This window comes from Caretta caretta, chromosome 4, assembly GCF_965140235.1.
Source record: "Caretta caretta isolate rCarCar2 chromosome 4, rCarCar1.hap1, whole genome shotgun sequence".
NCBI lineage: Eukaryota > Metazoa > Chordata > Testudines > Cheloniidae > Caretta > Caretta caretta.
In genome coordinates, this window is record NC_134209.1 from 76,759,452 (window position 1) to 76,772,329 (window position 12,878).

At 36.9% G+C, this 12,878-nt stretch overlaps 1 protein-coding gene across 15 annotated transcripts in view; it reads right to left on the reverse strand.

The window, feature by feature from the left end:
• Positions 1–12,878, reverse strand: part of MARCHF1 (membrane associated ring-CH-type finger 1) — a 493,572-nt gene that overhangs the window by 111,721 nt on the left and 368,973 nt on the right. For 14 of the 15 annotated variants that reach the window (XR_012668126.1, XM_048847590.2, XM_048847586.1 and 11 more), the window contains one exon: positions 1,789–1,839. The exons of the other annotated variant lie outside the window; for it this stretch is intronic. Coding sequence is in view for 13 of the 14 variants with exons in the window: in XM_048847590.2 (XP_048703547.2) it covers positions 1,789–1,839 (51 nt within the window). In the remaining variant the exon portion in view is untranslated. The remainder of the gene's footprint in view (positions 1–1,788; positions 1,840–12,878) is intronic. 15 annotated transcript variants of the gene reach the window in all.

Consider the following 12,878-nt stretch of genomic DNA (forward strand, 5'->3'; position numbering starts at 1 on the left):
TTAAAAAGTGAGGAATTCAGACTTAGGACCAACACATACATAATTGTAATTTCACTGCCAGAACTAATAGTGTCTGTTATTTAATTCAGTCTCCTATTATGAGAGGTACCCGGGCTCGCTCTTGTTATTATTATTAATAATAAAACTAATACTTTTCACTTTTATAGCCCCTTTCATCTGAGGATCTCAAAGCATTTTACAAGCATTAATTAAGCCTCTAAGAACCCCTTCTACAATTCAACACTGGTCCTTTTCTTTTAGCCAATGGTATGAGTTAAAGGCATGACAGACTAAGTTAAGACTTAGAGTTTGAGGCTCAATTTTGAATTTCCTGGCTTTTGTTGGTTGGTATCTGATAACATTCAAGTTATTAAACCAATGGTTTTCATCTGTAATTTTCTGTGTTATCGGAGATCTTAAAACATAACAAAAAGGTGCCACAGAAGCAGATGAGAAGAGATACAAAACATTATGCTGCCTTTTGAGCAGATACCTACATACGTAGTTTGGACAGAGTGATGGCGTATTTATTAATACTTTAAAGGGTAGATCCAGATTTTGATCTCAGTTACATCAATGTAAATCAAGAAGAAATATGATTACATCAGTTGAGTTCCCTTAGCTTTATATCGGAATAAATTATATCAAATGTAGATCCAATACTTAATAGACAATTCTAGGATAGGACACAATCAGGTAAATATGCATTTTGCTACTGGCACTATACTAATTCTGATATTGTATAACGTTTACCCAACACACTGTTAGGGCTCCCACTGGGTCAGTACAGATATTGATCATTATACACTGGAAAGTAACATACTACTTCCTTTATTTTTTTCCTATAAATCTATAATTAAACTCACTAAAAAAGGAATTTGACATAATAGAGTCATTACAAAAAGTCCTGAAAGAAACAAGAGACGAGATCATACTATACACTACTGTGGTTTTATCAAAGCCATAGTTTTGTTATACAAGAGCAGAAAAACTGTTTAACCTGCATTTCTTGGAACTGCCATCATGTAACTTAAAAATTACTAGCGTAAGCATTTTCAAATCAAATGTTGCCATGGGGATAAAACCTTTTATTGAAGGGTCCAGCGCACTGTACATTTTTGTTAGAGAAGGACTGAAGACTGTGTTCCTCTGAATCAGGTATAGGATAGGGTTTGAAATTAGATTATGGCTAGTGTTTGGATTTGGCTTTTATGGTGCCAAAACCTTTGGAACTGCTCTTGTGAGATTTCAGTCTTTAGCTCTGTTTTCTGTCATTTTGGACTTGAGATTTCAGCCACGTTTGAACCAAAACCGTAAGAGTTGGTTAAAATCCATGGATCCAAGTCTGAAACAGACACTCTCTTACTGCCCCCAAGAAACTGAAAGGGATCTGAGATTCCACCACTGGCACATTTCTGGCAAGTTGCAAATCCCTGTAGATGGGACTCATATAGCAAATGCTGATACAATCATAACTGCAACATATTGTAAACTTTGGTGCCATCATTCTAGAACTGAGCAAGAAATAATTCTGCCTTAGACCAAAGATGACAGCATATTTCCCAAAGGTATTATACTGAGTGGGAAAAAAAAAAGATTGTTATGTATTTTAACAGGTTTTACATTGCAATGAAAGCATGGCAGCCTAAAACTACAAACTGGTGAATACAAAGGAAACATCAGAATATGGATATCTGGGTAGTGGAATAAAATACTACATTACATTTAATAAATTGCTGTGACTTGGAATCCTATATAAAAGTAAATAACTTAACATATTCCACTTACCTTTGAAATGTTACTTGATCGACTTGTAGAGCGCCCTGGTGATTTGTCATTCTGGAAAACAAAATTGGACGAATTACTGAATTAGGCGAAACCCAAACTCTACGAGCTCAGACTGAGAAGAAACTGAACTCTTTAATCTTGACTGTGAACATAATGAGCTCTGTGCATACACTTCTGTGTTAGTCCACACATTGTATACTACCCAGCAGCTCAGCAACTGGCTGCCAAAATTGTTCATACTGTGCACGTTAATAAAAACTGATCATGCTATAAAAAATAGAGGGGAGAAATTAACTTGAATTCTGAATTGCTGTTCAATGTGGCCTCTTTTTGTTGTTTTTCCATGAACACTTGAGCGAAAAGGTTTGAATATGCATTAGTGTTGGGGAGTGCTTGATGTGAACACCCCTATCTGCATGTAAACAAAGGTACACTGAGCACAAATATAGGCATTCAATATTCCCCCTGATCTCTGTTTATGAAACTTCAATCATCCATTTACAGAGAAGAAATGGCAACAACATGTAGCTTAAGTAACCAACCACACACTGTGAACAACAAATTGTGACTTGTCAGAGACAGTCACAGTAAATAGCTCACAAGTACTATATATGCTTAAATATACTAGCATAAAGTGTTTGTTGAATGATTACTAATAATTCAAATTGTGTTTGCAGACAATTCACAGAAAAGGGACTACATTGGTTCAATTAACTGTTCAGCAATAATACTTCTGCGACTCTTGTATCAGCTTAACTTAGTCTGATAAAAGATGCCTTCTCAAATCTGGATTTCCCTTTTCTAAGAATTTTATTCTGAAGCATAGAGCTCATCCAGGTGAAAAAAATACATATTTTATGGAGGTCATAATCTATGCTTTTCTTATCACCCCAGTTGGTGGATTCAAATGCTGGTGTGATATACTGCTAATAAACAGGATTGATTCTGGTAACAATTACTTCCCAGAAGAGCTGGATTTGAACCAGGCACTACTAATGTAGGTTTTCATAGTGTTTACTCTAGAAAAAAGTTTTTTCAATTTTCAGATAAATATGGGGACTTGACCCGTTCACTAAGATGTGTTCTTCAATTTCAGACCTAGTCCTACTTGAATAAAGAGAAATGATTAAAAATATACCCTAGCTGTCACCAGGTCCAGCTCTAGGTTTTTTGCTGCCCCAAGCAAAACAATTTTGGCTGCCACCCCGCTTTTTTTTTTTTTGCTTTTACATGTTTGCACTTTGCAATGGCTTTTTTTTTTGACTGTTTAAAATAAAAAAAAATGAAAACAGTGAATTTGTAGTTAGTGAAATAAAACAATTTCCTACTAGTGTACTCATTTAATTTTAACAAAATCACAATTACAAACAATTTGGGTTCAATTATACACTGTAATGAAAAACGTTAGTGTCTTCTGGTGCGCCCAGTTTCTAAAAAATTAAAAGAACTATAACTGAGTAATATTTGGCATGTTTCAAATCCGATAAAATTTCATTACGCACTCTATTAGAAATTAATTGTATTATCTCATTTTGTGTATTTTTACCCAAATAATGGGAGTGAATCTCTCCATCTTTCACTCTTCGTATATGCTCAGCCATAACACTATCCAATTTTGCCAATAACTCAACCAATTTCAAAAAATTTCCATTGTTATTCTCATATAAAATATCCGAGGATCCACGGAATGCGAGGCACTGTTCGGCTACGAAATAAATGATTGCCAGTAAACGTTCCAACACAGCTTGCCAATGTAGAATTTCTGAATCAGTATACGTTGCTCTACCACATCGATTGTTGTACCGGAACATAATCTGTTTGACAGCTCAATCCAATTTGTCAACGAGCGTAAATGATTTTTTGATGTTTCATGTTCTTTCAAATGCTGATGCAAATTTCACCAGTCACTAAAACGTGCAGTTGCCAGAAGAATGTCCGAGTTACAGAATAGTTTGCAGCAAAAACGAAAAAACTACATCTTTGGTCTATGAATACACTAACCACGATCTATTAATTTGTTCCCTATTTTTCATTTTTTTCTTCATACTGGATGGCATAAATTGACGAGTCAACTCATTAAATGGATATTCAAATGTAGGATCTAGTTTTGAAGGACCTTTTTTCACAATAATCATTAGCATTGTATCAGTAATTATTGTTGGCCACATACTTGGATCCGATCCAGTGTCAGTCTCTCCACCTTCCATTAATTGTTCTTCAGTTTTAGATTTGGATAACAGTTCTTCGTTTCTGGACTTTTTCAGCTGAAGAAGTAAATCTTTGGATGGATTGTGATTGTTTGTCTTTATCAGATAGCGAAGATAATCTTTGGTCGGATTGTTGTTCATCTTTATCAGTTGATAAAGATAATCTTTGGTTCGATTGGTCTTCATCAGTTGATGAATAATCACTTTCAATGAATTGCTTAGCGCTTTCTCCTTGATGGTTGACTTTTTAAAAATACTTATTTGAAGTACGAGATAGTTTTTCTAATTCTTTTTGACGTTTCTCTATTTGTTGCCGGAAAGCAGCACCAGAAAGTCATTTTCGTTTTTGTCCTAGCATTTTAGCCCTATAACCACTGGCACTGATGTGACACAGAAATTGGCGTGAATGGCGCCAATAGGGTGGCACAGTACACACAAGTAATCATGATTCCTGATTTAATTAATCAATAACCGTTAAAGTTTACACATTTACGCATGTTCACATTATGAGTGACCGTGTCATGATGTGACACGATAGTTTTCACGTCACGCTCCTATCACACTGCTGGAAATTTGCTTGATCTTCATGTATTATTTTTTTTCCGTACATTGGTGGATTTTTCCGAAAAAAAAGCATGGCTGGAATGCCGCCCCTGGAAACGTGCCACCCCAAGCACGTGCTTGCTTTGCTGGTGCCTAGAGCCGGTCCTGGCTGTCACATGTCAACCTGTTCAACTCAGCAGGAACCTCCCCATTTTATTTGTCATTCAACATCTACCTTATTCCACTCCAGACTGTGGGTAACTGAGCTATTTTTCTTTTCAGCACCATGAATTGTCTACAGTGCAAATATCTTTTCACTGCACTAAATACGTCTTTGTTTTATCTCAACCAGTATTGAGTGGCACAACACATTCATGCATTCCAACAAAACCTACTGCACTTTGTGCTCACTTATATTTATCATTTTGCAGTTGATTTTTTCCCAGGGAGAGAAGAGGAGGCTGGCCTGTTCTCCAATCTTTGTATGCCTTAAGGTTTGGGTGCCAGAGCCTTTTCTTTCTCTAGAGAATTTCCAAAGCAATATGTCCAATTTATTACTAATTGTGTGCCTTGTCCAATTACTATTTCAGTGACATATTCTTCACTGTAACTTAGTTAAATATAGTTGTAATATGTCATTAAAATCAGGTTATATTTTCTACCCTATTTTAAAAATATACAGTCTCAAACATCAGTTTTATATCCATGCCAAATGTATTGTGGACTGTCTGGGCCTACATTCAAGGTACCCCACTTCAACCTCTAAATGGCATGCAGGAAATTATGGGCCTGTACAGAGACCTTCCTACCTAACAGTGGGGAATTGTCAGTGTAGTGGGGTTTGAAACCGGGACCTTAAGTGCTAAAAACATGAAACTAAATCACTTGAGCAAAAGGAGCATCTGTTCTCTCAGCGGTTCCCAAACTTTTTTATTAAGGTGACCCACCAACTGTATTTGGACCCACGAACTGTAACTGCAACAGCAATATTGATTTTGTATTAACTTCACAAAAACATTACTGTCTCCAACATACAACAGTGAAATAGTAGGTGCAGTGAAACCAAAATCAGCCACGAATTAAAAACACATATGAAAAGACTCTGCCAAATTATGTGCTTCATACTGCTAGCACTGAACATAATTCAGAAGATGATGACCTGGAGCGGCTTAGCAAAACCTTTCAATTCTTGGAGCAAGTTTGGAGAGGCAAAGTCTAAAATAATTTTCAACAAGAAATCTGTTGTATTGTTTGGTTTTAATTGCTGTCAGCATGGAAAACCTGTTTTTCACACAGCTAGGTGGTACAAAATGGAAAAAGCTTTTTCTGACAAAGCAGGGTACTCACATTTAATCCCCAAACAAAGTTTCCAATGACTGGGAAGGAAATCTCATCTTCAGAAAACTAATGCACGACAATTAAATGAACTCATTCTCTTCTTTGCTCTCCAGAGAATGCTGATTTTCTGAGTTTACTGTAAATTGGACCCCAAATCCAGTCAGATTCCAGTTTGGGGAAGTAAAATGAACATTTCTGGTGAAGTACTGATAAGTGTTTTTTATTTGATGCTGTCAAACATGTTGTCAGTGCTATTGAAGTATTCTGAAAGAAGTGGAAACGTAGGTTACTTCATTCTCAATTAGAATTTAACAAGTGTGAAGTTTCCTCTGGAAAACTTTTAATTTGTCTTGCAAAAATAGAATATTGGTATTATTACCTTATAAAGATAAATTAAGGGCATTCACTGCATTAAAGATATCTGCAAGATCTGGCCATTCAAACACCATTTCTGAAGCAATGTGCCAAATCAGAATTCACTCCTGACAGAAACTACAGCAGTTTGTTTTTAAGTTTTATAAACACATTCCAAAATTTTTCCATGAGACAACCAACACATTTGTGAATGAAGCAGGTCAGTATCATCTCAGAACACAAATAGCAAATAAACATGAATTCAAGTGTCTTGCTTTAACAAAGTTTACTACTGTAATGGCACTATTAAAAACTTCATGCTGATCTACATCCATTTGTTTTGTTGCCAGAGTTTCTCAGTGGACAATGCAGTACACTGTGTTAGCATTCAGTACAACTTCTCTAGTGTGTTTCATAGTGGCACTGTATTTCCCTGTCATGATAGCAGCTCCATCTGTACAAATGCCCAAACAGTTTTTCCTATTTATATTGCTGGTGATTATAAATTCATTTAGTAGTTAAAACATTTCCTCCATTATTGCATAACTTGGAATTTTTCTGAATAAAACCATTTTTTTTCATTAAAGTCCCCCTCTCACACAAACCATACAAATGCTACTGCTTGGCTTTTTGAGCCACGTTAGTTGACTCCTCCAGTTGTAGTGTGCATATATCCTTAGCCTTAATTTCTCAAAGACCTGTGTTTTGATATCAGAAGCCATATCTTAAATTCTTCTGTGTACAATGTTGTCAGGCAGTGGGATAGTTTCCAGTTTTCGGGCAGCTTCAGTACCAATCATGACTTCACAGGTCAAAAGCTGCTGGAAGCAGAAGTTGTTCTCTAGTCATGCAAGGTATTTTGTTTTTCATTATCCTTGATGATCTGAGACAGGATGCCCGCAATGTTGCCTCTGACTTATTCTTAAAAAGCAATTTACAAGTTTATCAACTAAATTAGGATATCTTGTGTTCAGATGCTACAGAAATATCGATGACTTCACGGATTCTTTTGTTAATACCTCAGACCAAGCCAGGCACTGTGGTTTTTGATTTTCTCTGGAACCTACAAATCCAAAATCAAATTTTCAAGAATTCTCATCATACCTCTTGATCACAGATTTTGACACTTTCACACTTGGTTCTCCGCTGGCATGGTCACTGTTTGTTCCACTGGATTCTTTATTTGAAGCATGTATACATCTTAAGAAAGGGATCTATTTTTAAATGCACTCATCACTGTTGATTCTTTACACTGGGAGAGAACTTTTAAAGCAGATACATTGCTTGCCTCAGGACTGTATGACAGCTCCTAGCATGACTAGGCACAGTAGATAAACAGTTCTGAGATATGGTAATGAGTAAGCACAGTAGTGCACACAATTGTAAAAGGCATAGCAGCCCCAGACTTTTCTGGGTTTGCACACCCATGTTTATGTTCAGCATAAACACTTCACCTCGACAGTCATTTGTATCACATTTTATATTTTTCCTTTTTTCACAACATGTAAGCTTTTGAAATCATATACATTGATGCTTGTCTATAACTATGGCCATATTTTGTTTCTAATGTAAATATCAGGCATAATCTACAATGTCACAAGTGTTATGATGATATGAGACAGTTGTTAATGATAGTATACAAGAGCTACTTTCATTTTTCAACAGCTTTGAAAAGTTTCATAGGAGATAACCGCAGATAAGCAGCCATATTATTAATGCTCATAATTTAATTTCTGATGCCAAACTTATGCAATTACTCTGAAGTGAAAGTTGGAAACTGACACCCTACCTCCAAAAAGTATTGAGCTCTACTCTGATGATTGAATAACAGCTGTCCTTGAACACTTTGGTATGCTTACATATTTTTAAAAACCAATTAAAATGGAAATACGTAAATTTAGAACCAGGAAGCAAATCACTGTGCTGTTGAAGGAAAAGCAGTCTGTGTTATATTGAGAATTGCTGTCACCTCCCAGCACCTATTTAAATAAATCCTGAAATATGGCAACCCATCTAGAATCTTCCGGCAGTCCACTGGTTCATCAGGACCCATCGTTTGGTGAACATTGTATTATCTGGTAGCAGTAGTAGGCTCTGTTTCTTTCATGTGGACCAGCCACGAGATGGGGACACAAGACACACTGAAATAATGGGTTACGTTCACAAGTTCTGTAAGCCCTAAAATTCAGATTTATGCACTCACACAGCATATCCACATTTAAGCTGAGTATTTATATTTTGAACTACCAGGTCTGCGAGCACAACTAGCATTCCGGGGTTGTGCAAAAGCTGATGACCTATAAAAAATGGAGGAGCAAATTACAGACTCTGTTTAAAGATCTGGCTCTTGACTAGAACTTTGTACTTCTTTCATGTTAGTCGCTTCTAAGGTGTATCAAAGCAAAGCTCCCTTTTGCAAATCTTACAAAAGTGAGTACCACTCCTTCATTTCCCCAAAGGAGAAAGGATTCCTACGCCTGAAATCTCCTGTCATCCACTCCCTGAAAACCACCAACTCAACCACTAAATCATCCATACTTGAAAACTCCAGGTCTACCTTACTGCTGCATGCCTGAAGAGAAAAGAGAAGAGACAGGAGACTGTGGTAACATGAGCAAATCAGTTATTTCAAAGAAACATCCAGTTATCCAGAAGAACATCAAAATAAAATTAAATAGAATAAAAGTTAAAATTGTTGACATTATGTAGATTAAAGGCAGAGTTCTTAACTCAAGTCCACTTTAAAGTAGGTGGTATGTGCTTATATGGAGAGCATAATAACAGAGCTGCAATGAAGTTATGACTATAGAAATTTGACCTTAAATGACTCCTGATGTAACACCATGTGTAATTTTGAAGCTGAATTTCAAAATCAATGGTTTAGTTTCTTGAAATAGGTTTTCTTGTAGAAGAACTTATTCCCTTTCATGGAACAGTCATTTTTGCTGAAAAACAAGCTGTGTTTTCTGCACACTTGATATCATTTTATATTTATAAGTTATTGTAAAAGAAACAACCATATGTTCAAGCATCAATTTTTATTCTTATTTTCATATATCAGGAAAGTGTATTAACATGTTCTTCCTAATATGTCTCTTGCAATAAAAACAGCATTAATACTTGACAATTTTATAAGATTTCATACCATGAATTAGTCAATGTCTGTAAAGTGCTTTAAAAGGTATAAACTTGTTCACTCTCTTTTAAAAAAAAATTCAAAACAAAAGGCTTTTAAAGCATATTATATCAATTACAAACTGCAACACTATGTCTGGAGAGACCTACAATAAAAAGTTCCATGCAGCAGCATTTAAGATATTTTATTATTCCATAACACCAATGGTAAATTATACTGAATTCCCTGTAGTGGTAATTTAATATTAAGCATTTACAGTGTTATTTTATACAGTAAGGCAGTCAACAGGTTTTAAGGAAACTGCGACCCTATGTTTCTGCCTGGAGTTGCCTGGAGTTCCACTCCTCCAATTCCATTCTAGACCCTCTCCAATCCGGCTTCTTCCACTTTGTACTCCAGTGAAACTGTTCTCACCAAAGTCTCTAATGACTTCTTCCTAGCTATAGCTGAGAACCAGTACACCATCCTCATCCTCCTTGAGCTGTCAACCACCTTTGACACTGACCATGCTCCTCTTCTTGAAATTCTTGTCCTTCCGTGGCTTCAGTCCTCTCCAGATTTTCCTCCTACTTCTCTAATTGCTTCTTCCTCCTTCAGAGGATACTTCTTATGCCCCTTTCAGCTTTCCATTGGGGCTCCACAGGGCTCTGTCCTTGGTGTCTCTCTTTTTTCTTTACATATTATCACCAGGTAATCTCATCCACAAATACAAATTCAACTACCATTTCTGTGCACACGAATCACAGATCTACTTCTCGACTCTAGACCTGTCTCCTTCTGTCCAAATTGAATCTCAGTCTGTCTCTCTGACATCTTCTTACAGAAGTCTAGCCATCAGCTCAAGTTCAGCATAGCTAATATAGATCTCCTAATCTTTCCCCACAAACCTACCTCTTTTCTCTACCACTTAGGACAACACCACCATTCTACCTGTCACTCAGGCCCATACCTTGGGTATCATCTTTGACTTTGAACTCTCTGGATCCTCACGTCCAGGCTATACTTAAATCATGCAGATTCTTTTTGCATAATCTCTAAGGTGCGGCCTTTCTTATCTAGCCACAAGGCTAAAACTCTTGTCAGGCTCTCATAATTTTTCATCTTGATTAATGCAACATCTTTCTCTCTGTCCTTAAACAAACAAAATATTGCACCTCTCAGATCTATACAGAATGGTCCTGCAAAGATCATTTTCCTAGGCCATTGCTTTGACCATATCATCCCTCTGTTTGCATCCCTCTACTGGCTTCCCCTTCTCTATCACATCAAACTTAAGCTACTTGTCTTCACTTTTCAAGGCCCTTCAAAGTCTATCCCTGCCCTAGCAATCATTTCTCATTCACTATCAAACGGCCACTGTTTACCTCCAATCAGCCATGATGCCAGCCTCCATCATCCACCTGTTAATTTTTCAAACAAACGCCTTCATGCTTTCTCTCATGCTGCCCCTCATGTTTGGGAGTGGCTTCCCATAAATGTGCAAGGTTATTTCATTGTCCACATTCAGATCCCTCCGCAAATCTTTCCTTTGCCTACAAAGAACTCAACAACAGTTAGGCTGCTATTTTTCTGTGACCACTACCTATCAACAATGTTGTCTCATTGTTTCCTGTAGTCCCCCAGTGTCTAGCTGTATTGATCTGTTGTCTTTTGTTTTATACTTGGAGTGTAAGCTCTGTGGGGCAGGGCCCATCTTTTTGTTTTATGTTTGTACAGTGCCTAGCATAATGAGGCCTTGGTCCATAACTAGGGCACCTTGGCACTATGGTAATATAAATAAAAATGATTAATAATAATATCCTCTTTGAACCAACCAGTCAGCAAAGATTGAGGGTTTTGCAGCTTGTTTCCCATAGGAAGAGAAACTGATGATAGAGTTGCTTTGATTCATTCCTATTTATTTACAGACAATGTAAATAAAGTCATGTGTCCTTGATCACAGCAGGAACCAACAGGAGACAGGTGTCAGAGTAGCAGCCGTGTTAGTCTGTATCCACAAAAAGAAAAGGAGTACTCGTGGCATCTTAGAGACTAACAAATTTATTTGAGCATAAGCTTTCGTGAGCTACAGCGAATAAATTTGTTAGTCTCTAAGATGCCATGAGTACTCCTTGTCTTTCAACAGGAGACAGTTTCCTTGCTCAACATTCCAAGCCTCCTTTTCTAGCCAACACTCTACCCAGGAAGCCTCTCTCTCTGAGCTTTCTCTCCGGGTCACTCTACAAGTGCTTCTCCGGCTGTCCTTGGCTTTCTGCTGCCTTCTCTGTCTACTTTTGTGGTGTTTCTGGCTACATCTGTTCTCTTACACACAGAACGTCACCAAAAAAAATATTCAGCCCTCTGCATTTGCATTCAGTCCTTAGTGAATCCCCTCTGCTACACTTGACTGGCCTTGCAGGTGGCCTGTGTTTTGGGCCATGGCTCCTATTGTTTCAACTATCTTACACCAAAAGCAGTTTAACTGCTTCTTACATTTATCCTTAATGAAGGGCAGCTATTATGGTTACCAGCTTCTCCTAATCCCCAGCATAGCAGTTCAAATAAACAAATAATTTTGTAGCTGAATAGCCACAATCTTCAAAGATATGATTATTTAAATGAATGATCAACACTAGAGTCAACACTAGAGCTGTGAGGGACCTGAAATTTCCATTTTGTGGCAAATTCAATTGTTTTGACATTTGTTTTAATTCTGAATTAGAAGAAAGAATTTAGAAATTTCCTGAAAAACAAAATTTTGGAAAAAATTGGTTTGGGTCAATCAGAATATTTCATCTCGATAAAATTAAAATGTTTTGTTTTGATTTAGACATATTTTACTTTTTTATTGTATAAAATAAAAACTTTCAAAAGCAAAAGTTGTTTTGAAACAAAAAATCAAAATGTGCCATTGCAAAAATGTTGGGGGGGGGATTGTTTCAGCCTTATCAAAATACTTCTTTCCCCTACCCTAATGCCCTGTTTTTTCTCAATGAAATAAGTTTAAATTGATACATTCCCATGTTTCAGTAAGGAAATGGCATTTTCCGACAGAACAATACTGTACTGGAAAATTTTCAACCAGCTCTAGTCATGCCATACTGTACAGAACAATCCAAAGAACGATACAGGACTGTAAAAGCTCCTCTCTTCCGTACACTGAGATGTCAGTGTTCTCAGCCTTTTCCATCTCACATAATGGTCTAGTGGGCTTACTGTCGGGCTAGGATCCATGAATTTCCCAGCCAGGCTATTTATTTGCATCATAGTGCAAGTCACTTAACTTATTAATTAGTATCATCCCCATTTTTAAGGTGATGCAAACACATACTTTCCTATTATTGTTATTTCACAGGGGCATTGTGACAAATAATTAGACTTGGTGAAATCACTCTGAATATGTTAAGTCCAACTCATAAAAGCTAAGTAATAGTATGATATTCACATATACAGAGGGCATTTGTTACTTATCAAGGCCTGTAAGTATTTCCGGAGACAACATGTCCTTGATGAAATACCATGTGATGAGATGA